This window comes from Pangasianodon hypophthalmus, chromosome 21 (assembly GCF_027358585.1).
Source record: "Pangasianodon hypophthalmus isolate fPanHyp1 chromosome 21, fPanHyp1.pri, whole genome shotgun sequence".
NCBI classification, from domain to species: domain Eukaryota; kingdom Metazoa; phylum Chordata; class Actinopteri; order Siluriformes; family Pangasiidae; genus Pangasianodon; species Pangasianodon hypophthalmus.
This window is the reverse complement of record NC_069730.1, coordinates 1472924-1498031: the sequence shown is the minus strand read 5'-3', so window position 1 is coordinate 1498031 and position 25108 is coordinate 1472924. Positions and strand designations below refer to the sequence as shown.

At 38.7% G+C, this 25108-nt stretch overlaps 1 protein-coding gene across 2 annotated transcripts in view; it reads left to right on the top strand.

Annotated features, from left to right (window-relative positions):
• The window catches only part of cdh18a (cadherin 18, type 2a), a 103277-nt gene that overhangs the window by 70076 nt on the left and 8093 nt on the right, over positions 1 to 25108 (top strand). For both annotated transcript variants that reach the window (XM_053227694.1, XM_053227693.1), the window contains exons 3-10: positions 3238 to 3532; positions 6612 to 6731; positions 16033 to 16200; positions 16580 to 16767; positions 17328 to 17581; positions 19174 to 19310; positions 22492 to 22613; positions 24930 to 25044. In XM_053227694.1, the coding sequence (XP_053083669.1) occupies positions 3238 to 3532; positions 6612 to 6731; positions 16033 to 16200; positions 16580 to 16767; positions 17328 to 17581; positions 19174 to 19310; positions 22492 to 22613; positions 24930 to 25044 (1399 nt within the window). The remainder of the gene's footprint in view (positions 1 to 3237; positions 3533 to 6611; positions 6732 to 16032; positions 16201 to 16579; positions 16768 to 17327; positions 17582 to 19173; positions 19311 to 22491; positions 22614 to 24929; positions 25045 to 25108) is intronic.

Sequence of the window (25108 nt, the reverse complement as noted above, 5' to 3'; positions counted from 1 at the left end):
CTGCACTCTGTGTTTCACCTGAGTCCAAAAAGTACAACAAACTTTTTACACTGAAGGAGTGTGAGGGAACTCTTGTGTTAGAGTTGTCACTGTGGTTGGAGAAGTTGCTGGAACAAAAATGAAAATTTTTATGAAAAATTGAATCAGGATCTGCATTAGATACTCTAACAGTTGGACAATTTATCTTCAGTGCTCAATCCTGATTGGTGAGAAGCTGTTGATTCATTTTCTGTAACAGCAGCTCTGATAATAGTGCAGGTTTAGATTAATGCGCTCCTTCTAATACGTTATCGTTTCTATAGTAACAGCTCATTCCCAGAGACTTCTGACCACAAAAAAAAAATTGGGGCAACAAATCATTGTTGATATGGTGAATTTTGAAGGAGTCTCCAGTGTCAGCGCTTCGTAACAGTCAGAGGTAAAGCTGTACATTTTCCAACATCTTCAGCACAGAAGAGTTTTTACGCTTCTTTGCATTTTCTCGGTAAGATGACCAGCTGATTTTGTTCACGAGAGAGAGAAACGAGAGGCTGGTGAGGGAACGACTGTTTATAGCTGCTATAACGTAAGTGAGAACAGGAACTAACCTGCTTCACGGATATTCCACAACATTAAATGCAACAATAAAATAACTTCAGGATGGTAACTGTAACTCCACTCCTTCATTGATTATTTTCCCATGACAGCATGCCACTGAGTGTTTGATTCCTTACTCATGTAGTGTAGCGTAAAATGACCTTCTCTCAAAAGGTGTTTTATTGTGCAGGGAAATCAATGAGCTTTCTGCAAATGATTTTAGATTCTTCTTTTCTGCACAAGGAGATAAATAGCCTCTGTGTACTAGGCAAGGTGAAGGTTTTGCAGGTGAAATATTAAAAAAAAACAACTCTGACCCTTCACTGGTGAAATGTGTGAAACCTGTATAGACTGCTGTCTAATTTGTTTGGGAGAAAAGCAATTTCTTTCAAACTTGTTGCGGTCAGTTTCACAGATGTGCCTTTAAGCTACGATCAATGTGGGTTTTTTAACACTTGCTTGGTACTGTGTCTGTGATTTTATTGCACTAATAAAAACAGAAATAATTCCACGCCTGAAGCAACCGGAATACTCCGAAATGAGTTCCTAAAAGATAGTTGATTTCTGAGATAAAATTCTTTAATTGAATCTGTATTTTTTTTCCTCGGTTGTAAAAGATCGGCGCTGCAGCTGGATGAAATGGTGCTTGTTTATTGTAGCTGTTCCACAAATCATGGTCCAGATCAATAACGGGGTTCAACATCGAGTCAGACATTGTCATTGAAAGCAAATCCATAATGATAAATCCAGAAGCCAGCGTGGGGTTAGGATGAAAACAAGGACTAGGGACCAATACAAACATCAAATACTGAAAAATACATACTTCTTATAAATTATATATAAGTATTTTATACTATGTAGACCAGACATACTGCCAATATGCAATTGCAGAGATGAAATTTTGGAGTTGTTTTAAAGACTTGATTCATTTGAGTCAGTTCAGTTAAATGAATCATTCAGATTTGTTCACCAGTTTGTTCAGTTTGCCAAAATATCCAGTCTGATCTAGCCGGGTCTCCGGGTCTGTCCAAATGAATCACTGAATACACTGACTCAACTGATTCACTGAACGAGAGAGAAGTGAATTTTAGTCATGAGCAAAAAAGGATTCGCTAACTCAAACAGTGATTCACTGAGTGAGAGAGGAGCAGATCTCTGTCGTTACCGAAAGATTCACTGAGTCAACACTGATTCACTCACTGAATGACCAAAGATTCTCTCTGAGTTAACACTGATCTGCTGAACAAGAAAGAAGTGAATTTCAATCTTGACCAAAAGGAGTCACTGACTGAAACACTGACTCACTGAATGAGAGGCAGGAACGAATCTTAGTCATGACAGAAGGATTCACTCACTCAATCACTGATTCAGTGAACAAGACAGGAGCAAATCTCTGTCATGAATAAAAGGATTCCGTTACTAAAACACTGATTCACTGAATGAACGAGGAGCAAATTTTGGTTATGACTGAAAAGATTCACTTACTCAAACACTGATTCACTGAGCAAGTGAGGACCAGAAAACTGTCAAGACTGAAAGATTCAAAGAGTCAACACTGATTCACTGAACAAGAGAGCAAATCTCAGTCATGACAGAAACAATCACAGAGTCAAATACTGATACATAAAGGCAATATGATTCATGTTCAGCACACGCACAGTTTCAAATACAACTCTCACAATTCACGCATGTTCAAAAACACAAACAAAAACATATAAACCTACGTAAAATATCTGTTTGATAATCATGAAGTTAGTTATAGATATATATGGAAATGTACTGCTTTGGCTTTTGCTTTGGATTTGATCAAAATATATTATGAAAACATCTCATTTTTTGTCGCTGGTTAAGGTCTAATGCTTGGAACCCTGTCACTGTGAGACAGCAAGGCTACACACTTATCTTACTTAATTAACAGCAATTAAAACATGTAAATGTTGATAATAACAGGATGTAAGACTTTCACAGAAAGCCAGTTCACAGTGCGCTAAATGAGGAATAATAGCACTGTATTGTGTTGAGATTTTTGTTTAAAAGAAAGGAGGTTTAAATACAACGCTTGCTGCAGCTCTCTGAAACATTTCATTTATTATTTAATAAATTCATGACAAAAGGTTTTCACAAAACATCAAACTTCATGCACAAGAATGATCAGGATTAGAACGACTGTCTTCTGAATCCTAACGTTGTTTTTTCCCCGCACAGAACAGTGACGAGAAGAGTGTGATTAATAATTATTTTATTTCTTCTTGTTATTATTATTATTATTAGTATTATCATTATTATTATTTTCTTCTTCATTGTTCTTTTTTCAAAACGTTCAGTTATTCAAAATGTGGACAGCTTTCTGAAGATGAGGGCTGAGATTAACAAAAATACACCTAAACCAGGTACATGTACAGTAGATTTCATTCGTGTTACACCACACCTGCTGAATTCTGGATTCTGATTGGTCAGAAGGAGTTGATTCATGTTCTTTAACTCTGACAGCAGTGCAGGTCGTTGTAATGAGGAAGCGTTACTGTTACCACTCCAAAGCTAATTATTTTCCTATAACTGCATGTCCTGAGGTGTTTTATTCTTGACTTTATGTTTATTTTCTGGTGATGTGATTACATAATCCACTACGGACTCATTTTTATTTTTTCCGTCCTTCTACAGTTGCACTCCAACTCGGATAAGGGTGATGGCTCAGTGCGATATCTCCTCTCAGGAGAAGGCGCTGGCACCATCTTCACCATTAATGAGTCTACAGGAGACATTCATGCCACCAAGAGCCTGGACCGTGAGAAGAAGAATCACTACGTACTCCACGCTCGCGCAATCCACAGCGTCACACACCACACCGTGGAGCCCGAGTCCGAGTTCATCATCAAGGTTCAGGATGTGAACGACAACGCACCTACCTTCCCCAACGGCCCGTTCACTGCCTCCGTACCCGAGATGGCCGACATCGGTGAGTGTGTGTGTGTGTGTGTGTGTGAGTGTGTGTGTGAGTGTGAGATAATAAGACAGAGTAAGTACCAGTGGAACAGAGAGAGAGAGAGTATGTGTGTGTGAGAGAAAGTGAGAAAGCCTTAGGGGAGAAAGTACAGACAGAAAGACCTAAAGAGATGGATAGTGTGTGTGTGCGTGTGTGTGTGTGTGTGTGTGTGTGTGTGTGTGTGTGTAGTAAATAAAGAGAGGAGAAGAAATGGAAAATAAAACAGCAGTGAGGTTAAAAAAGAGGCAATGTGTCATAAAAATGCAGAGAAACAGAAAATGTTTTCGAGAGATTATTTATTCTGGACTTTAAAGGAAAACTCCTTCCTGAAACACATCATATATGTCTATACTGAAATGTGTGCGATGTGTTTAGCGATTCTGGTGCTAATTTGCTAAGTTAGGTGGTGTGCTGCTTTGATGTTGTTATTGCTGGCGCAGTTACAACGGCGTTTAATAGGAGAAAAGCTCCAGAAAACAAAAGAGCACCATTTTCCAGCGATGTTCAAACAGAATATTAATGCAAAATGGAGACACTTCATTTTAAATGAATTAGCTAACATTATAATGAACGGGTCTAATAACTTAAGTGCATGAACACGAATATTTCTGCTTTTCAAAGTCGCTATTTAAACGGTTGTAACACAGAAAAAGTCTGAGATGCACCTGATTGATTAATACTAAGTATGTTACTCATTTCGGTGTCAGTTTCGATGAATACCAAGAAACAAGTCCTCGTACGCAACCTGGAAGAGTGGTATTGATTGGAGATGGGACTGATCCGATATCCAGGATCAATATCGAGCCGATAAACAACAGAGAAATGGTGGATGGGAAATTGTAGGAAAAAAGAATGAATTTGATCCAAATCAATTTGTTTTGTTACTGGAATGTTTACATTAATACATAAATAAATAATGTAATTATTTTTACTATATTTATACTTTATTATATTTATTATATATGAAATGTAAGTGATTTGTGTGAAAGCTATGGCTTTGTGTAAGTCATGGTTATAGCTGTGTATTTTTAATTTAATTTTTTCATTTAAAATCAGTTTAAAACGTAGTAGTTTTTAAAGAATGAAATATCAGATGGGCCTCAATATCGACTCATGCTCAAGATTTCAGGATCGGAAAAGAATAAATAGTATGTCTAGTATTGATTCACTCCTAGTATAGACCCAATCTTTAACCCTATTTATTAAGTGATAATGTAGCGCGTTGATTTATTTTTTTGTTTGTTTTAATTTTGTTAATTTTATGTAGCAGGTTTGGGAAGCAAGAAAGGAAACAGTGATACAGACAATGTGTATAAAAATCTAAGAGACAACTGAGACACATATTTAGGTAAAAATAAATGTGTAAGAAACACAGCAAGAAGGAAAACGAGACTAGAAATCAGGAAGCGTAAGGAGAAGAAGACGGGAGAGGGACCTGTCTGATCTGTGAGCTGCTCATGGCTTTATTAGCTGGGTCATCAGTTTGTGATGGAGCACTGCAGCATTCCAGGTCTTCCACGTCTCGCTTGTTTGCAGCTACAATTTATGAAGTCTTGGCATGGTTACAGAGAACCCCAAGAGAGCATCCAGCTCTTTAAAACAACTTCAGCCAAGGAGCAAAAACTGTTGTTTCAGCAGCATGCTGGATCAGCCCCATATACACCACATTTCACATGCTAAAAAACCTGTTAGTAATATTTGTGCTGACGCGATGATCCTGGAGCGCGATTCCTTGGACTGTTTCCCAGCTCTCGAATGCTGCCGTTTAAGCTGAGCAAAACACAACACTTACCAGCTTTTCGCCTAAGCAAGTGTTGTCCAGTCCAGCTGATAAATAACTCTGCAGGAATGTGTTAGGAAAGCGCTAATTGTGCGCAGACCTTTCCTCCCTCTCGCTATCGATTAGCCGAGCTCAGGCCGAAGAGCTGTGAAGTGATCGATTCTTCACAACCACCCCTGAGCGCGCACACACACACACACACACACACATCAGAGGACTCTGATTGAACTGCCTACTTCGCCAACTCGATTTACCTCACCCACTCAGAAAAAAATATTGTATTGAGAATTACGAAACGGAATACATAACTGCTACAGATCGAGTTAGCTCTCTGCAGTCTCCAATGCAGGATGCTGATAGATGGAATGATTTGTTTGTGTTGATGGGACGTTCCCCAACTGAACAAGTCAGCAGGAGCGGCTAGATAAAAAAGGGCTACATTTTTATATACTCTGGTAATCCCCAAGAGGAAATTGTTGGTTTTTCTCGCGGAAGTGGAGTTCAGGGTGCAGACTCAGCCGTGGTACAGCGCTCCTGGAGCTGTTAAGCTGAGGGTTAAGGGCTTTGCTCAATCCTGCAGTGGAGCTCTGGGAGGTCTGGGTTTGAACTTATAATCACTGGTCACCAGCTCTGAAACTCTCCAACCGCCTGAATTTTTTCTCTTTGTGTCAACATTTGGTTTATTGAATCTGAGACCAGCTCAGAGCTACAATATAAAAATAACAGTGGTTTAGAGCAGTTCCACAGAAGAACCATTTTTGTTGGTCCAGAATGGACATCAGTTTATGAAAGTTGTGTATTTTTATTATTTTTGCAGGATAAATTGAACTAACATTTCCCTGCCAGATTTTACAAAGGTTTCACTGAATTTCTTCGTACTCATGTGCATATGTTTGATAAATGGCAATCAGCTATAAATTATCGAACATGTTCACAGCATTTACGTTTAGCCACACCTACAAAACTCCATAAAAGGCAAAGAGAGTTGAAAATGACACTCTAAACAGCGAAAGAGGGCCTCCTAATCATGGTATGTGCTAAGTGTTGGGCAATTATGCAGTCAGACCATGAGAGGTGACCCCTTCCAGGCCAGGTTCTTGGAAATCTTCAGTGGTTGTATCTGACATGGACATCCAGTGACTCCCAACTGAAAGGGCAAGAAAGTTCGGTGCCCTGTGTAGCACTTCCAGTTACCATGGGCTTGGGGCATGAGAGATTTGCCCAAATTCAAAGCACTTGCTTTAAAATACGTCTTTGTTTTCTTCTACATAGGAACGTCAGTTATCCAGATCACTGCCACGGATGCTGACGACCCCACGTACGGCAACAGCGCCAGGATAGTCTACAGCGTCCTGCAGGGGCAGGCATATTTCAGCATCGACCCGAAAACCGGTGAGCAGAATCAGAGCATGCCTTCTTCTGTTCCCTAATGGTGCTCTCTATATTTAGTCATCACTCTTTCCCTCTGTTATTCTGACTCCTACAGGGAGCCACGCAGCTAATTTTCAATATAGTCCTTTCACAAATCACTTGCCTAAGACACAAAGTGTAGCACATGTATATATATACAGGGTTTAAGCTTATCACCAGGTGCTTGGTGGGGGGAAGCTGCCACCTGTCTGTTTTAGTTAAGACACTAGAAACATTTGCAGTAGAAAAGTTGTTATGTACAGCAGCATTTAAGAATAAAAAAGTGTCTATTGTCCTAGGATCTTGTGTCTACATCTGAATGAAAAGTCAAGTGGCAGCTTTTTCCCCCCCAGGTGCCTGGTGGTTACTGTAAAACCCTGTATCTACACGCATATAGTGTCTACGATGAAAGGCTTGTTGGAGCAAACAGTGTTTTTAACCACTAATTATCATTAACATTAAAATAATTTGCACTGTGTTAGATTTTACACTTTGCTGAAAAAGTGCCATTTCTGACCATTTTTTTTGTCCAAAATTTTTGGTGGCGTCCCTGATACATATAGTTAACTGATTTTCTTACTGTATACATGTCTAATATTGACAGAAATCGAGAAGCAGGAAAATCAAGACGTGTGATTACTAACGTGAGATGGTGGAAAGGGGGCGGGGCTTTCAAGAGGGGCATTAGTTAAAACTGGAGAGCTCAAAACACCTACGCAACTGTCAATCATTCCTGATTCAATGTCAGTTGGCTCATCTGCCATTTTTATTTTTATTGACTCTTTTTGCGTATTTTTAACTTGCAGCAGCATGCTCCAATGTTAAAATGTTGCGTTCCCAAGCAAACTGCATAAAGGTTAGTTCTAACCACCGAATAACCCCCACTAACCTCCATAATACACCCCAAAAGCTTGTACCTCGTGTTCCTGAGTTGTTCCTAACGTTCGATAAGGCGATAAGCAGACGGCAGCGTTCATCATAAAAGTCGGGTTCTGTGTTTTCTTCAGCTGAAATGTAATCAGCGAGTGAGTCAGTCCACTGCAGCAGACCCTTAAGACCAGAGCATCAGGGAGCCCATTAAACAACCTTCTTATTGTGCCGGTTATTGTGCCGGCCTCTGCAGACTATAATTGACGGCCTCTCTTATTGTGGAGGGCCTTTCAGCCTTGCTGTTCTGCGCTTGGAAAGAAATAAGAAGAGCCTCTGAGTGGTCCCCTCCCTCCCACTAGCAGAATGCATCTTTTGTTGCCTTGTCTTTGTGGGCAAAGCATCCCGGTAAATGTCTGTGTAGCTCTTTGAGTGCATAAAGTGGACAGATTGTGTGTGTGTGTGTGTGTGTGTGTGCAAAGACAGCAATAGATGGTACGTAGAAGGCAAGAGAGAGAAAAAGAGATGGATAGTGTTGGGTGAGTGAGAGAGAACGAGCATCGATTATATGTTGAACTGGACTTGAACCTGGCCGTAAAGGTCCGTTATATAAAATTCCAGTGATAGTTCAGGGAGAATGATATTGCTTTCTGCTGTAAGCCACCAAAAATGAATGGCCATTTCAAGCTATTGCGAGAGAAAATGGTTCACGTTGAGCGTAAAGGTTATGAGTGTATTACATAAATGTATTTTTCGCCCACTGTTTAAGTAGGCTTTTCAAAGCAAGTTTGAATAAAGCATACCAAATATTGTTAATATAACTAGAAGATGGTAGGACAGAAGGTCTTTCTATTATATTATATAGTTTATAGTATAGTATAACTACTTTTGAAAAAGGCTAATGTGTAGTTTGTATCAGGATGAATGAGACCAAGGCAACACAGAACATTTCTTTGTTTACTCATGAAAAAAATCATATAACAATACTGAAGACATGTCTACAATAAGTATTACGATGTATAGATATGCTAACAATCAGCTAGATAAATAGATAGATAGATAGATAGATAGATAGAAACTAGCATTATGGAAGCATAACATTCTGAAAATTGTTAGCTCTGTGAGAAGTGCTAGCTAGAAAATTATGTAGTTAAGCTAGATAGCTTTGCTAAGTAGTTTACAAGATATTATATCAGAATAAGAATGTGGGATGGTGGCCATTTTTTTCCCCAAATTTCCTATAAAATGTTCACACAGTGAACTTCTGGTCAAATACAAAATATATAACGTTTCTAATCTTATTTCCCCAAACACAGAAATGTTGCTAGCAACAGTTGCCCGAAAATTATGCGTGTAGCAGTTAGGGGTGTAAACTTCATGCTGCCACTACGATATGATTTTGATATTTGATGATAGGACTTAATCTGGTACGATATGACACGATACGATATGATATGATATGATAAGATTCGTTGTAGTCGCCTCAGAATGCCTCAGAATCTTGAGTAGGCCTACCATTAATTCACAAATTATGGTGATGTAGAGAAGTATCATTCTAAGTATCATAGCTAAATCACATTGCTAGTCTAGTTTAAAAATATGAATTATGTTTACACGCAACTTCTTTGTCTTTTTTCAGTAATAATTGATTTATGATTGTTGTATCGATTCATTTCCATCGATCACGTCATCAGACTGTTACACCCCTAGTACCGGTGTTTCATTGTGAACATACTTGTGACGAGTTATAACAGTTTTCCACGGACTTTTTCAAACATGGCGTAGGTGCCTGGTGCATTGGATATCAATCTCCCAAGTTGCTTCAAGCCTTTTCACTTAGAATGGAAAATCTTTCATGCTGCAAAGAAAGCATTCCTCATCACTCTCATGGCCAGTGAGCGTATGGATTTCCACCTGATCAATAATTCTCGGCCACCAGAGATCACTGTATATGCTCTGAGCATTTACAGTATGTTGTAGTGCATATAAATAATTTTCACAATGAGGCGTGTATAAAATTCCTGGGCTTGTGCTGTCCGTTCTCACAGATACCTTTTAGCATTTCATGGTGGAGTAGACGTTTCCCATTGAGCTGTGGTGGCTTTCCGAGACGATTCCTAGGAGCGAGTAATCCCCTCGAGATATTTTTATCCCCGCTGTGTTTTCCCTCGGGCTACGGATATCACAAATCTGCCAAGTTTAACTACTGTAACAGGTAGAGGTCATGATCAAGGCTGCTAGAGGTTGATGTGTCATATTTGCAGGGTTACACGGCCGAGCAGCGAGTTTGATGGTTCAGAAGAAGGCTGTTTTTTTTTTTTCCTAGAGCAGCGTGTAAATGGGAGCATCCGTGTGTATTCGTGTGCTAGCATGTGATTGTATGAATCATAATCAGGATAAAAATAGAATGATTAAAAAAGAGTAGCCACAGTCCTAAATGAGGCTCATCCTCCTTTCACTCCATGTTGTATAGTAATTACAGCAGAAGAAAATAAACAATCAAGCTCACTCAAGCTTTTTAGTGGCACATTTAGCCATTACTCAATATTTTATTACAAGAAAACATCTTATTCCAAAAAACATCTTATGACAAAAAACGTTTTGTTATTCCAAAAAACATCTTGTTACCATGAGAAAGTATATCATTATTACACGAAAAATCTCATTAATACAAGAAAAGTATCTTGTTATTACGAGAAAAGCATTTTGTTATTGAGATAACTGTTATAAAATAACATTTTTATGTTTTTACAAAATCAAGATGTCTTCTTGTAGTAGCAAGATGCTTTTCTCATAGAAATGTTTTCTTGTAGTAACAAGTAACGGGCCAAAATGAAGCTAAAGAATATAAACAGATGAATTTAAACGCTGGATTAAATCTTTACAACTAACTCGGCTCTTACATACCGAACATCCTTTCATCTTGAGATTCAGATTTAAACGCACCGGACACGTTCCTGTGTTTTTTCCGTGTCTGGATGAGAGGTGTGTTATGTTACATCAGCCTCGGAGTGTCTTGGTTCCATCGTCCATCGCTTGTCAGAGCTCAGTCCATATTTAACTAATGATGGATCATTTTTATTTGTGTATGAGCCAATGAGAGGCACTTCCTCCAGCACCCCGCCCCTCACACCCCCCCGATTCCCCCGAGCGCTGGTGTTATTAGCTAACTCACCTTGACAGCGTCGCACAGGCTGCTGATCCCAACTGAGAGCTTTTCAGAAACTGTCCAATGCTTCTGTGCTCCTCTGCTAAATGCGAGAGAAGTTCTCGCCCTGTTCCACCTCACTGTCCGACCTTATTTTCTCTCTTCACTCTCTGCCCGTAGCGAAAACACCGAGGGACTGTTTAACGCGAGCATTTTGCCTTTTGTGCTCAGTGGCGCGCTGAAATCCCGCGAGCTGGCAGGTGGGATCTGCTGAGGATGTGTGAGGTGGAATGTGTGTGGCGTTCTCTGGGGCTGAACACGAGTACATGTTTATTCGCTCTGGCGTGCATTAGGAGTTGTTCAAGTCAAAAGTTATGTTAGCTTTTCAAAGCCTTTTTAAAATGAAATGAACATTTTATAATGTTGGTTTGCAGTAATATTTGCAGCATCAGATGTTTTCACAATACACAATAAGCATCATATATGCACATTTAGTTTCGTTCAGGTTTTGCAACAAAGCACTGGTACCATTTTATGAATAGTTTATTATTTACTTATTTATGTACTTACTTACTTACTTATTTAATGGCACAAATTTAATTCATAATATTTGAGTAATGTTACAACTTTGAATTCTTGTCCATTTATTAATTTGTTTGTTTGTTTGTTTATTTGTTTGATTCAAGATTAATTTTACTCCCAGTGAAAATAAAAAAAAAATAAGTTGAAGTATATTAAAGAAACAAAACAAATAGTATTTTTCTCAATTTTATTTCATAATATTAGTGATGTTAAAAATGTTTTAACTTCTTAAAGTTGTTCAAAATGTACAGTATTTTTCTACATAATTCCCAATGTTCATCTAATACAACTACATTGTTATTCTACACATATACAAATAACTACATTGTTTTCCTGTCCTGATAAGTCAGCTAATATGACAGCTAATAAGTTACTCTATCAGGTACAACGTTCTGTTTATTCATTTTCTGTATGACAAATTCTTGACATTTTAGGATTAGCATCAAGACGAGAATTTTATAAGCTGCTGAATCAATTTCTTTAAAAATTTTCAAACATCTATTATCCCTGTTCTGATTTTATATTGTTTTGGAGTAAATTGAGACAAAATTATTTGTAACTAAACTAAAAAGATTGTAATCACAACCATCGCTTTGATTATCTTTGCCGATCATCATTTCTACTCAAAATGTAACATTCCACTGATTTCCATGGCGAAATTCTCTCTTCTCAATTAACACATCTCTTTAGTACACTTTTTGCTTGTGTGTGTGTGTGTGGGTGTAAATGTATTACACACTGATTGATCTGTATTTATGCTTTGAGAAAAGATTCGTCCCCGAGCGCCAGTTCCTCTCTGCAACGCCTCATCAGAATTTATGACTCACTCCTCCAATTGATGTTATGGCTGCATTTTAAACGTGGGGCCTTCAGAACTCCGGGTTTCATATCGTTCAAGGTTATATAGTCAACTGTAAAATAATGAAAAAGGAAGGCTGGCTAACCTTGGCCATGAAACTCGGGTACTGTAATATATTAAAGCGATACAGGAGGCAGGCGCTGGCTAAATTGAACATGCTTTATGGCTTTGTATAAGGAAGCTATTTGTCGCAATCTGATTTTCTGCACTTATCTTTTATCAGGTCGCTACTTAGCCAAAAGATGATATTACAGAAATGGAGTGTGTATTACACCACGCTGTAATGCTCTTCTTCGGGAGTTAAAACTGGAGCCAGAAACTTCCTGCAGCTATTGATCAGCGAGACAGCCAGGAGTTTCGGCTGCCTCGCCATGCTAATCAGTTGTAGCTCCCAGGCTGTTTGTGGACTTACAACCGCCTGTTTTCTGTCTGCTGAAACTTTACGCTACGTTTCTTCGTGTGTCTTAACTTCAGGTTTCTCACAGTTTGTGCCTGGTTTCTCTTTTCAGACCAAAACATCATCCTATGCTAACAAGTTTCCACCTCAGCTAATATGGCTCTGAGTTCTGCTAGCAGATCTGTTCTTGCTTTTGGTTTGTTGTTAGAAACTTTAGGATTTTTCTATCACTATGAACAATGCTCTAGTTTATGATTTACTCCATAACAAATTCTTAATATTTTTATCTACAGCCCTAAGCAACAAGACAGTCATTTTATTTAGCATTTTAAGCCAATGTTTTGACAGTTTCTTCTACAAATAACAGCTTATAGCATTTACAAATAAAATTCTTAAACTTTTCATGCAAAAATAATAATAATTTAAGTCTACTACAAGTTTGTCCTAGTAGTGAAGTACACTAATTGCCTAAAATACTTACAGCTTACTTTTGATATACTAGCATGTCTATGTATACGAGATGACAAGTAAAGTATTAGCATACTTGTAAGGTTTAATCCAGCATTATACAACATGCTCATTTTTATCAATTTTTTTAAATTGTGGTTGTAGAAGAGGTTCAGAACATTTTTAGTCTGTTTCATTTTACAGGATTTCAGGCTGACAAGTATTGACTTTAAATGTGCTGCATAAATAAAGACGACGTGACTGGGAATCCATTCAGAACTAGCGTTAAAAAGCAGCAGTTTATTATATCTCCCAGTAGAGTACAGTGAGCTAAAAGTGTACTTTCCAATCAATATGTAGTTTACTTTTAAATAAAGATCCACCATTTTACACATATGACTTAACTAATCTTCCGTCCATTCTTCATAATCAGCTAAAACAGTTACAGATTTAGTTCAAATTTAGTTTGTTTAAATACTGTAATTATTATATATGTATATATTATGTACAATTTTGTCTGAAGCCATATATACAGTAATTAGTACACAAATAGCACACAATAGTACACAAATAGTACAGAAGTAAACTCTATGTATACTTTTAGTACACTATATGTATTTAATGCCCTTAGTAGACTAATATCCTAATATATACCGATAAAAAATTCTGTCCTTGTGTTGTGCTGTATTAAAGTACAGTCATTATTACCTATTTGGCTAATGTGCTAATAGTATATTTGAGTATTCTTCATAGTGAAGAATTAACATTTAGATTTTTCATTTTTTGTTAGAAATATGGAAGATAATTTATCCAGTTTAACACTCTGTGCTGAACCAGATGATGATCCATGTGTTTTATGTCGAACACAAGGGAAACATTCATATTCCTCTTTGTTAAAAAATGGCCTTTGTTCGCTACTCTGCTATAAACTCCACATTTATTCAGTGCCATATTGATAGCAGAGTCATGAACATTTAGCCAGAATGACTTATAAAATGACATTGTGTCTCTCTCTGGACTCATAGGCCTCACGAACTTCAGTGAACTTTTTCAGTACTATAGAAAGTCGCATAGGACAAATACTTTACTAACTCTTGCATTATTTTAGGTTTTTTTGTCATTAAATTTGAGAAACGAAATACATTAACATGCTGCAGCATGAAATAGATCTAATTATGCATTTCCTCAGGTCACACTGTATCTACATATCAAAGGCTGCACATTGGCATTTATCTCAATGTCAGCTTCTAATGAGCGACCCGAGATCCTGAGGTATATAATAAGCCCAGGCGCTAATAATTAGTTAACGCACTGTCAAAAAAAAAAAGATGACTTTTACTTGTAAATGTGTCTGACTGAGGTTTGCTTCTCATTTCCAGCCGTATTTGCACAGTGGTCTACAGGAGTGTTGATTCCTCAGGGCATGTACAGATGCGATGCTCTAAACCCGACCTGTTTTTCTCTCCAGCCATCCTCCATTTCTCCATCGGGAAAGTATGCGTTGGTGTGTATGAAGCCAAAGGGAACCTGTTAGCCTGTGTGTTAGTCAGTAATTGGGCATGACAGTGTGTGTGTGTGTGTGTGTGTGTGTGTGTATGTGTCTTTAAGAGTCTTGAATTCGCTGAGGGGTCACAAACTTTTTGCCAGGTTTTAGCTCTTGTGCTGTTACTTAATTAGAAAGTGAGGCTCTGACTCAGATGTCACAGTCCAATTAATCTTTTGTTCCCTGCTAATAGAAATGAACACTCTGGTGATGCTGCGTGATGGTGGGGTTTTTTTTTTTTTTAGTTAATGCAGTACTTTAAACCTGTGAGACCCCACGTCTTAAAAATGCACCAATGGCAAAAGACTCTGTATTAGAGCTAATTAACAATTTATTCACAGCATTGATTTGAGCTAAGAGCTATCCCTGAAGTTCACTGTAAAGTTTCTCACTCAAAACACTAATGAATGTCATATGAGGCCAGTATTAAATAGGTGACTCTGCTGTTATACTGGCACAGCGTCTTCAAATCACAGCGCTCGCGCAGCACGAAATGCTGTATTAAATATAGAAATATGACATTATGAAATAAATAATCACATAAATGATCCACACACCTACAAAATTTAACCAATCCCTCTAGCCCCTCTAGCCTACAAAAAAAGTTTAACCAATCCTGCCCATCCACCAGAAAGTTTGACCAATCCCGACTGCTCCCACAGAAAGTTTCACCAATCCCGACTACTCCCACAGTAGGTTTGACCAATCCTGCCCATTCCCAACAGAAAGTTTCACCAATCCCCACTGCACCCACAAAACATCTGACCAATACCGACTACCCCCACAAAAAAATTTACCAATCCCGCCTGCTCTAGAACGTTTGACCAACTTGACCAGTCCTGACTACTCCCACATGTAGTTTGACCGATCCAACACACACTCACTGAAAGTTTGACCAATCCCAAATATTCCCACAGAAAGTTTAATCAATCCCACCTGCTTCCACAGAAGCTTTGACCAATCTCAACCAATCCCACCTGCTCCCATAAACATTTTGACTAATCCCTACTACTCCCACAGAACATTTGACCAATCCCGACTCCCACAGAGAGTTTGCTCACTGGAAAAATAACAAACACTACTATTTCTTTCTAGGCTCCTTCAGTTGTCTGTTGGCCAAAAATGAAGTGTTGCCAATGTTACCTAAATAACTTTTTGTCTTTCAGTTGTCATTGTACAGGTGTCATTATATGCAATGCTTCTTGTTGTCCTGCTTCCTCATTTCCTTTTTCTATTTTGACTTCCTCAAATGCAAGACTTCATTTTTTGATGTAGTAGTATATTTCAGCAGTTTTAGAGGCTTCCTACATTTTGACCTGTGACAATTTTGTGCACATAAGAGATTATCGCAGAAATCTCCCCGCATTGTCTGTCCTGTAGCTATGCCTCTCTTTAAAAACCATTAAATATTAAAAATGTACTGTTTTCTCTTGGTTGTAGGTGTCATCAGGACAGCACTGGCCAACATGGACAGAGAAACCAGAGAAATGTACTCCATCATCATCCAAGCCAAAGACATGGCCGGCTCAGTGGGGGGTCTTTCAGGGTCCACCACCGTCAACATCACACTCACCGATGTCAACGACAATCCACCCAGGTTTCCTCAAAGTGTGTGATGTTTCAGTGTTTTCAAACCAGTCTGTGTTAGTCATGTACAAATGTAATCGTAATGCAGTCCAATTAGCATCAGCCTTTAATCCCAGTACAAGGTTCTGCGTCGCTATCACACATAAGCAGCTGGACTCTGTAAAGTATCACAAGGGAATGAGCTTTACCTGAATTAGGAGTAAACACAAAGAGAAGGATAAAACTGATCAGAAATAGAGGATGAGAGATTAAATCCTCAATGCAGAAAATGACCGTGTGTTCACAATACAATAAGTAATGGCACCCTGATTCACCTCCAATTAGCATCAGCATGTAGTTTGAGTACAAGGTTCTGTTTGAAGAGTCAGTCTGTACATCAAACACCTGTTATCTGCTCCAGAAAACTACCAGCTGTACGTCCCAGAGTCTGCTCAGGTTGGGAAGGCTGTGGGAAAAATCAAAGCCAATGATGAAGACCTCGGAATCAACGCAGAGATGGAGTACAAGATCACCAATGAGGAAGGGGCGGCCATGTTTTCCATCTCTGCTGACAGTGATAAGAGAGAGGGGGTCATCTCCCTGAAAAAGGTGTGAAAACGTTTTTCATTCAAATACAGAAACAAAATGAGCATTTGGATGGGAACTGTTACCCAGAATGACTGCTATTTAACATCATAACCAATACTGAAACAAACTGGTACAATTTACCCGTTCGAATTCATTATAAAAACTGAAAAATATAATATTGCATTCTCAAGTCTGATTGGTCAGAAGGTGTTGGTGAATTTTCTATAACAGCAGCTCTGACAGTAGTGCAAATCACAGGGCCATGCACTCGTTCTAATACGTTGTGGTTTCTATTGTAACAGCTCATTCACAGGGCCAAAAAAATGTGTTGATATGGTGAAGTTTTCTGTAAGGAGATATTTATTTAACATTCATGGAAGGAGTCTCCAGTGTCAGTGCCTTGTAACAGTCAGAGGTAAAGCTGTAGGTTAAAGAGGAATAAAACACTTAAAGATGTGCTGTTATAGGAAAGTAATGAACGTGGGAACAGTAACTCCAATAACTTCATAGTAACTTCATCATATCTTCATCATGTAGATTTTTAAAATAATTTCTAATCATCTGTTTTTCTCCCTGTACAGCATCTGGATTATGAGAAGAAAAAGGCTTACACTTTAAGCATCGAGGGAGCGAATACACACCTGGACCCTCATTTCTCGCACCTCGGCCCGTTCAAAGACACCACCACGCTGAAGATCATCGTCGGGGACGTGGACGAAGCTCCAATCTTTCCCTTGGATTATTACATCATGGACGTCTACGAGAACGCGCCGGCCGGCACAGACGTCGGCATGGTGACGGCTCAAGACCCCGACAATGCCAGGGGGAAAATCAGGTGACTGTCAGAGAGAACACATTAAGCAAATCATCTGCTGTGATGCGTGACATCCACAGCCATGGGATTAATTTTACGGGATTTAGCTGGTGACAGGTGACATTGTGATGTTGTGATATTTTCACTTTCTCTGTGTTTTGTCAGACTTTAAGAGCAGCGCATATCAAGCATGCGGCACCGTGCACTGTTTAGCATTTTCCCCACTGTGTCCAAATTGCTAGCTAATTAGCGAAGCCCCTTGCGAGCTGAAGCGGGCGTCGCTGTCACGCATAAGCAGTTGGACTCTGTGAAGTATCACACAGGGAATGAGCTTTACCTGAATTAGGAGTAAACACAAAGAGAATGATAAAATTGATCAGAAATAGAGGATGAGAGATTAAATCCTCAATGCAGAAAATGACCGTGTTCACAGTACAATAAGTAATGGCACCCTCATTCACCTCCATGTTCTGGTTTTATTTGTCTCAGGGTAACTGCTTCAGCTACTTGTTATAATAAAATAATCAACAACGGGGTGGTGTGATGAAGTGAGTTACGTTGTTGATTAATTTCCTACAACAACATGCCCTGAAGTATGTTATTCCTCTTATAAAACAGGAATTTTGCAATGATTCCAAATTTATTATTTATTAAAGAATGGCACTAAAAAACAACTTGTCATGTTACCAAGAAATCACAAAGTGTAAACTAAACCTGTGTCGCAAAAATGAAAAAGTTTACCTCTGACTACGGCTGCACGATATTGAAGATAACTTGTTAAATAATGCTATTAGTGTGTAAAATCAATTTCAATTATAACTATATATATATTTATATATTTAAAAAATGAAAATGACATAACCAACGTACATGTTTCATGTTATTTTGGGGAAAAGAAACCATTCCCTGCTATCTGCATCGCCCTAAAACTTTTTTAAAAAACTTTTTTTTAAGACTTTTAGTAAGTTTTTGAAGTATTAAAATCATTCACTTATCACAAGCCCTTGCGATATGCATATCGCGATATTTACATTTGCGATGTTTTGATAATTTTGATATATAGTGCAGCGCTACCTGACTGTTGCAAAGCGCTGACACTGGAGACTCCTTCCTTAAATTTTAAATAAACATCTCCTTACAGAAAACTTCACCATATCAACGATTACACAAAAAGTGGAGGGTCCGCCACACAAATGTCTGTGAAAGAGCTGTTACTATAGAAACGATAATGTATTAGAACAGGCTGAAACTAGCTAAACCTTATAGTTACAGGGTTTTTTTGTTTGTTTGTGTTTGTTTTTTAGTGCTCTGGCTTGAAATTTTTCTTTAAAAAAAAAAAAGTAAGTGTGGAAACAGCCTTCATCGCTTCTACTCCCATCGGAGTGCGGGAACTGGAACAACTGGAGGTTCACTTGGGAATCGACTCCCGGGTGTTGATGCGGTTTCAGTGCATTAGCTCCGCTCGCTTATTCAGCACGGATGATTAAAATATTTAAGTATTCCGCACGCTCAGCGACTTCTCTATCGTTTAATGAGATATCATTATGTTTGCTCAGAAAAGCACAGATAAATTAGCCATGCATCTTCGTTTGACACTGAGCTCTGATCCGCAGGTACTCCATCGACGAGAGCGCAGATGGAGAGACGCTTTTCAGCATCGATGAGAACAGCGGCCTCATTAAAACCACGGCGAGTCTGGATCGAGAGGGCGTGGCCTGGCATAACATCACTGTCAGTGCTGCAGAGGTTGGTAAGTAACTACATCGTCAATCCACAATCTCCACAAAGCCACTAATTTTTACAGATTTTATATATAATTAACATCTTTTCTCTTCTCTTCCCCACCCCTATAGTGCTATTGACCAATCATAGCTTAGTAGCTGTAACCAATAACCTTACAGGTGGCAGATCACATAATGTGTATACTAGAAATGAGAGTTGCTGAGTAGGCGTGACTTTAAGAGTGTATATGGGAATATGGGCGTGTCTGAGTGACATGAGAGGTACTTTGAGTGGGCGTTCTGTTAAGACCATGTATGGGAATGTGGGCGTGTCTTTGAGTGAGAGCATCTCTAAGTGGATGTGTCCTTAAGACCCTATATGGGAATGTAGTTTCGTCTTCGAGTCCATATATGGAAGCAGGAAGAAGGAAGTCACTAGCATTAATATATACGCCTATACTGTATTTTCACAGTTTTGGAGTTAAACTAACAAGATTTACTGATAGCATTAGCCAGTTAGCCACCTTGAGCAAACTGCTAACATCAGTTGACAGGATTTTTCCATATAGTTTAATAATTTTCTCTGCTAACTTTATCCAGCTAGCTAACATTAGCTAACATTCGCCAGATAACTAACATGATCTAACCTGACAGGATTTCTGAGAGAATTTTTTAAGTCATAACGTTTATGATCTCTACCATAGTGTTAGCTAGCTAAGTGCTAGTATTAAGATTCAAGATTCAAGAGTTCTGGGACCATATATGGTAAATATGGTTAATATTAACTATCTAGCTAACGCGCTAATGCTTGGCAGATAGCTAAAAACTAGTAACCCAGGAATTCTGAGAAGATTTTTAAATCATATTCATATTATTTTTTCTTAATTTTTTTTTCTTTCCAACTAGTGTTAGTCAGCTAAGATGAGCTAATGAAGTAATCGCCAACATTAGCCAGATAGCTAACTAGCTAATTGCTAAAATTAATATTTGTTATCTTCACTGTTAACGTGACGGTTAAAATAACTGTTAACGTGATGCAATCCTAAAACCTGTGTGTTTTCTGTGTACCTGCTCAGAAACGGTATGGGCTCAAAGACACGCCCCTTCGTACAACTCAAAGACACACCCATTTATACAACTCAAAGACACGCCCACAAAGAAAGTCGCTTCTTAATAGGCACAGCACCTGTAGCAAACTTTCTGTACTTTTTTCCCCTTTAATATTAAAAACTCATCGGTCACATTCTGAACTTGAAAGTCTCTCAAACTTAGCGACAGTATCCAAGTGGGCGGGGCTTAGCAAAGGCTAAATCGTTAATTTTATCAGCAAATATTATCGCCATTTTGTTCAGGCACATTTATCTCACAGTGACGGAAGCCGCAGGGAAGCCGTAACTATTATTGACCGAAGCAAATTACTCACTGGGGGAGTGTTGCATTATGGGATTGACGCTGTTGCCATAGGTAATGTGATGCCATGATGAAAGTGGATGGGTTGATTGATTTCTTTTCATTCTTTCTTTCACCAACACTTATCTAAACAATCAGCCTTTTGTTTGATTGCTTTTTTCCTGCGGTATAACTGATATCGTCACCTGATCAATCACCGTCAGGAGTCATGTGATTAGAATGACCAGAAATATCGACTTGCTGCTTTTTTTCTTTTTCTTTTTCTTTTTCTTTTTTTTTTTGCTTTTTTTTTTCTGCTGTTCAGCATTTCACAGTGTTTCAGCACCATCAGTTATCCCCTGTGCAGACAGATATGTGATGCAGAGACCATTTATGGCTAAAAATGTGAAAATAATCTCAGCAAGCTTCACCAGCGACGCTGAAATATTCATGAAATTTACATTCGCGCAGACGCCGCATCGAGTGTGTGCTTCTCCTCTCAGCTCTGTTTGTTTGCACTCGGCTGATTTTGTAAAGAAAGCTCCGGAGGTTTTAAAAGAGGTCCTGCAGGAAAAGACAGACAGACTGCTCACATGAGCTTGAGTGGAACTGATGAGTTGTGATCGCTGTCTAAATTTCCATCATTTAAACATTGAAATGAGGCGTATCATCATCATCATCATCATCCTCATCATCATCATCATTTGCGCAGAATAAATCCGGCATGCCTTTTCACTACACAATGTAAGGTTTTGAAGATAATCATCCTGACAGAGATGTGAGCAATTTTAGGAAACGATCAGCTTTGGGTGTCGTGTTTGAAATGAAGTCTCATTAAAAGCCCTATTCAGACGGGATTAGTTTACGTGTGGCGGTGCGATAATGTCATTTTTACGCTGCAGAAAAATGATAGAGAGTGAAAATATCTTGAATATGGGAAAATTGATCTAATATTTCTCGTTATGAGATTATTATGAATCAAATAGAAGATTATTCAGCCTGTTTTAGATTTTTTTTTACTCATTTCAGGCTTCACATTTTCTTATTCTATTGGCAGATAATTTTGTTTCTTTCTAAAAAAAAAATTAAAACTAGAAAATGTATCTATCTGCCAGTAAAATAAGACAAGCTTGAAATGAGTCAACATATCTACAAATAGGTTTAATAATCTTATATTTGTTTAAAAAATCCAATAAGATAAAATTTAGTTGAATTTGCATTCAAAATATTCTAACTAGCTAGCTCACAAGAGCTAATTGCTAGTGTTAGACCACTAGCTAATCTGACAGGATTTTTGAGAGATTTTTAAGTTATTTATAAAAGAAAATGTTCATAATATTTACTGCTAGCTTTAGCCAGCTAACATGAGGTAACTGCATTAGTCAGCTTGCTAACATGAGGTAACTGCCAACATTAGCCAGCTAGCTAACTTGAGGTAAATGCTAACATTCACCAGTCAGTATCATGAGCTAACTTGACAGGATTTTTGAGAGACTTTTTAAGTCATATTTATAGATGTTTGTAATGTTTATGGCTAGCTAACTGCTATTGTAATATTAGCTAACTGCTTTGAAGCTGAAATATCGTCAGAGCTGCTATTATAGAAAATTAGTCAACACCTTCTGACCAATGAGATCTGAGAATTCAACAGCACCATGGGATAAGAAAAATTTATATTTGTAATATTTCTCATGAATAAATTATCAGACATGGAGACATCTGGAATGTTCACCTCTACAAGGAAAACTACTTCAGTGCTGTATTTTGTCTGTGTGTGTATGTGTGTGTGTGTGTGTGTGTGTGTGTGTGTGTGTGTTTCAGACAATCCCATGTTGGTGAGCTCCGTCCCTGTCACAGTCCAAGTCCTGGACGTCAACGACAACACGCCGTACATCCAGACGGACAGTGACATCATCGTGTGTGAGAGTACCAAAGCAGGCCAGGTTGGTTTATCACTCCGAAATCTGCTTTTTTTTTTCCTTTTCTTTCACTTGACTGTCCAACACTCTATTTCTCCATGTCACACTTTCATCTCTCATCTATTCTCTGAACGGCTGGAAACTCTCTCTCGCTTTTCTCACCCCTGTCACACTCTCATTTTTCTCTTCGCTCCCTTTTTCTGCTGCTTGCTTTTCTTCATCTAAACCTTTTACCGTTCCACAAGCACTCTTTCCCTCTCCTGTCTTTAATTCTGCTTCTGCTTGTGAACTTATAACCACATACACATATATACACACACACACACACACACACACACACACACACACACACACACATATACACTGTCCCTTTATATGTCTGACACCATCAGGCTTGGATTTATCTGTGGCTCTGCAGACTTCCGAAGCCTATTGAACCCATAAATAATTCAGTGTATCCGGTGTTCAGGAGCAGATAGCGGCCCACACCGAGGCCCAGGAAATGCTAATCATCACACTTTGTGATTCAGGACCATGTGCAGCCTCACAGAGCCGCTCAGATCTGCATCGCTGCTGTGTTCCTGACTATCGGACTATCTTTTTCCCATTGAATGATGATCCCTAAACAAGGAGGATGAGCTGAACGGATCCTGCATGTGGAACAGTTTATTATTGCCCTGCTTTCCATACAGACAAACTCCAGCCAATTATGCATTTTTGATGATAATCAGTTATAATAAAACACTCAGTGTCATTCCGTTATAGGAAAATAATCAACAATGTGGTGGTGTGATGGAACAGAGTTACTGTTACCACCGCAAAGTTGATTCTTATAACAGCACGCCCTAAAGAGTTTTATTCCTCTTATAGCCAACGATTACATTTTGTCAGAATTAAGAATGTCACGTTGTACTTTTTATCCATTTATCATTGCATTAAATGTTGAGGAACGTCCAAGAAACAAGTTAGTGCCTTTTGTCACTTACATTATAGCAGCTATAAACAGAGAAACCACATGAAACAAAAATGTCGGAAAACTTGAAGTTACAGCTTTACCTCTGACTGTTACAAAGTGCTGACACTGGAGACTCCTTCCATAAATATTAAATAAACTTCTCCTTACAGAAAACTTCACCATAGCAACAATTACCCTCCCTTTTTATCTGTTTGTAAAGCGTTCACTGTACACGTCCCTGTGAATGAGCTGTTACTATAGAAACCGTAACGTATTAGAACGAGTGCATTGATATAAACCTGTGACGTGCAGCTGCACTACTGTCAGAGCTGCTGTTATAGAAAAATAATCTACACCTTCTGACCAATCACAATCCAGAATTCAACAGCACTATGATATAACATGCATTATTGGCATTAGTAACATTAACAAACCATGAACTTGATCAATAATACACAAGGATGGATTATTTTTAAAAACTACACCAATTAATACAATTATGTTGTTAACCTTATTTATGGTTTTACAGTTGTAGAGAATTGCAAAATTTGTCACATCTCAATAACTGTTAAACCTTTTCTGAGTCGAAATTTATTAGATGAGAGAATCTTTAAGCCAAACGTACACACACCGTGAATCCAAAATATGTCTTTTGAGTAAGACCTGAGACCTCCCCTTGTTTATTGGTCCAAATCCATAGAAGAATGTAACACAAACTACAACAAGAACAAGCGAGGTGGCCAACATAACTGAAAATGACTGTTCTGACTTAAAAATGGATATTTTTCTCTCTATGTATAACATCTACAATGTACACCATCACTAAGGTACACCTCCAAATTTAAAACATGGCAGAATTTCTTTTTCAATACATTTCTGTCTTTTTGGCTCCACACCAAGCATTATGAACAAGACAAGTGAAACAAAACAAGAGCAACCATGTCTCTTGAAGCAGTGACAGCAGCAAGTAACGAGCAAGAGAAGACACCGCCACAACCTGGAGCCCTTATTAGAAGCAGGAAGCGAAATTCAGCGCGTGATTGAGTCGATTTGAACATGTCTCATCCTTCCAGCTCGTGGCAGACGTCCCCACGCCCACAGGTGAACTGCAATAATTGGTCTTTCTCAGACATGACCTGCGTGAGGAAGCCAATTAGGTTAACAAGCTGACAAAACATCATCGCATGCATTTGCTTCTTGCGATCCAGGTGCCACGCTGGGCCAAACGCTCTTTAATCCGAGCAGAGGGAAGCTGAGGGAGCGTGAAGAGATTGCTGGATTAGACAGAGAAGAAAAAGACAGGGCATGGCTTCAGTCACTGCAATTACATGGAAGTGTGTTTGTGGTTTATTTCAACCCAGTGGTGCTGCTCTGTCTCTCTGCAGGTCATCCAGACCATCAGGGCTACGGACAGGGACAACTTTGCCAACGGACGCTTTTCCTTCGCTCTGCCAGCAGATGTTCCGGCCAATCCAAACTTCACCCTCAAGGATAATGAAGGTATGAAAGTCAGAAATCAGAGTTCACTACCAAGAACTGTGATTTGCCAGCTACATTCTCACAC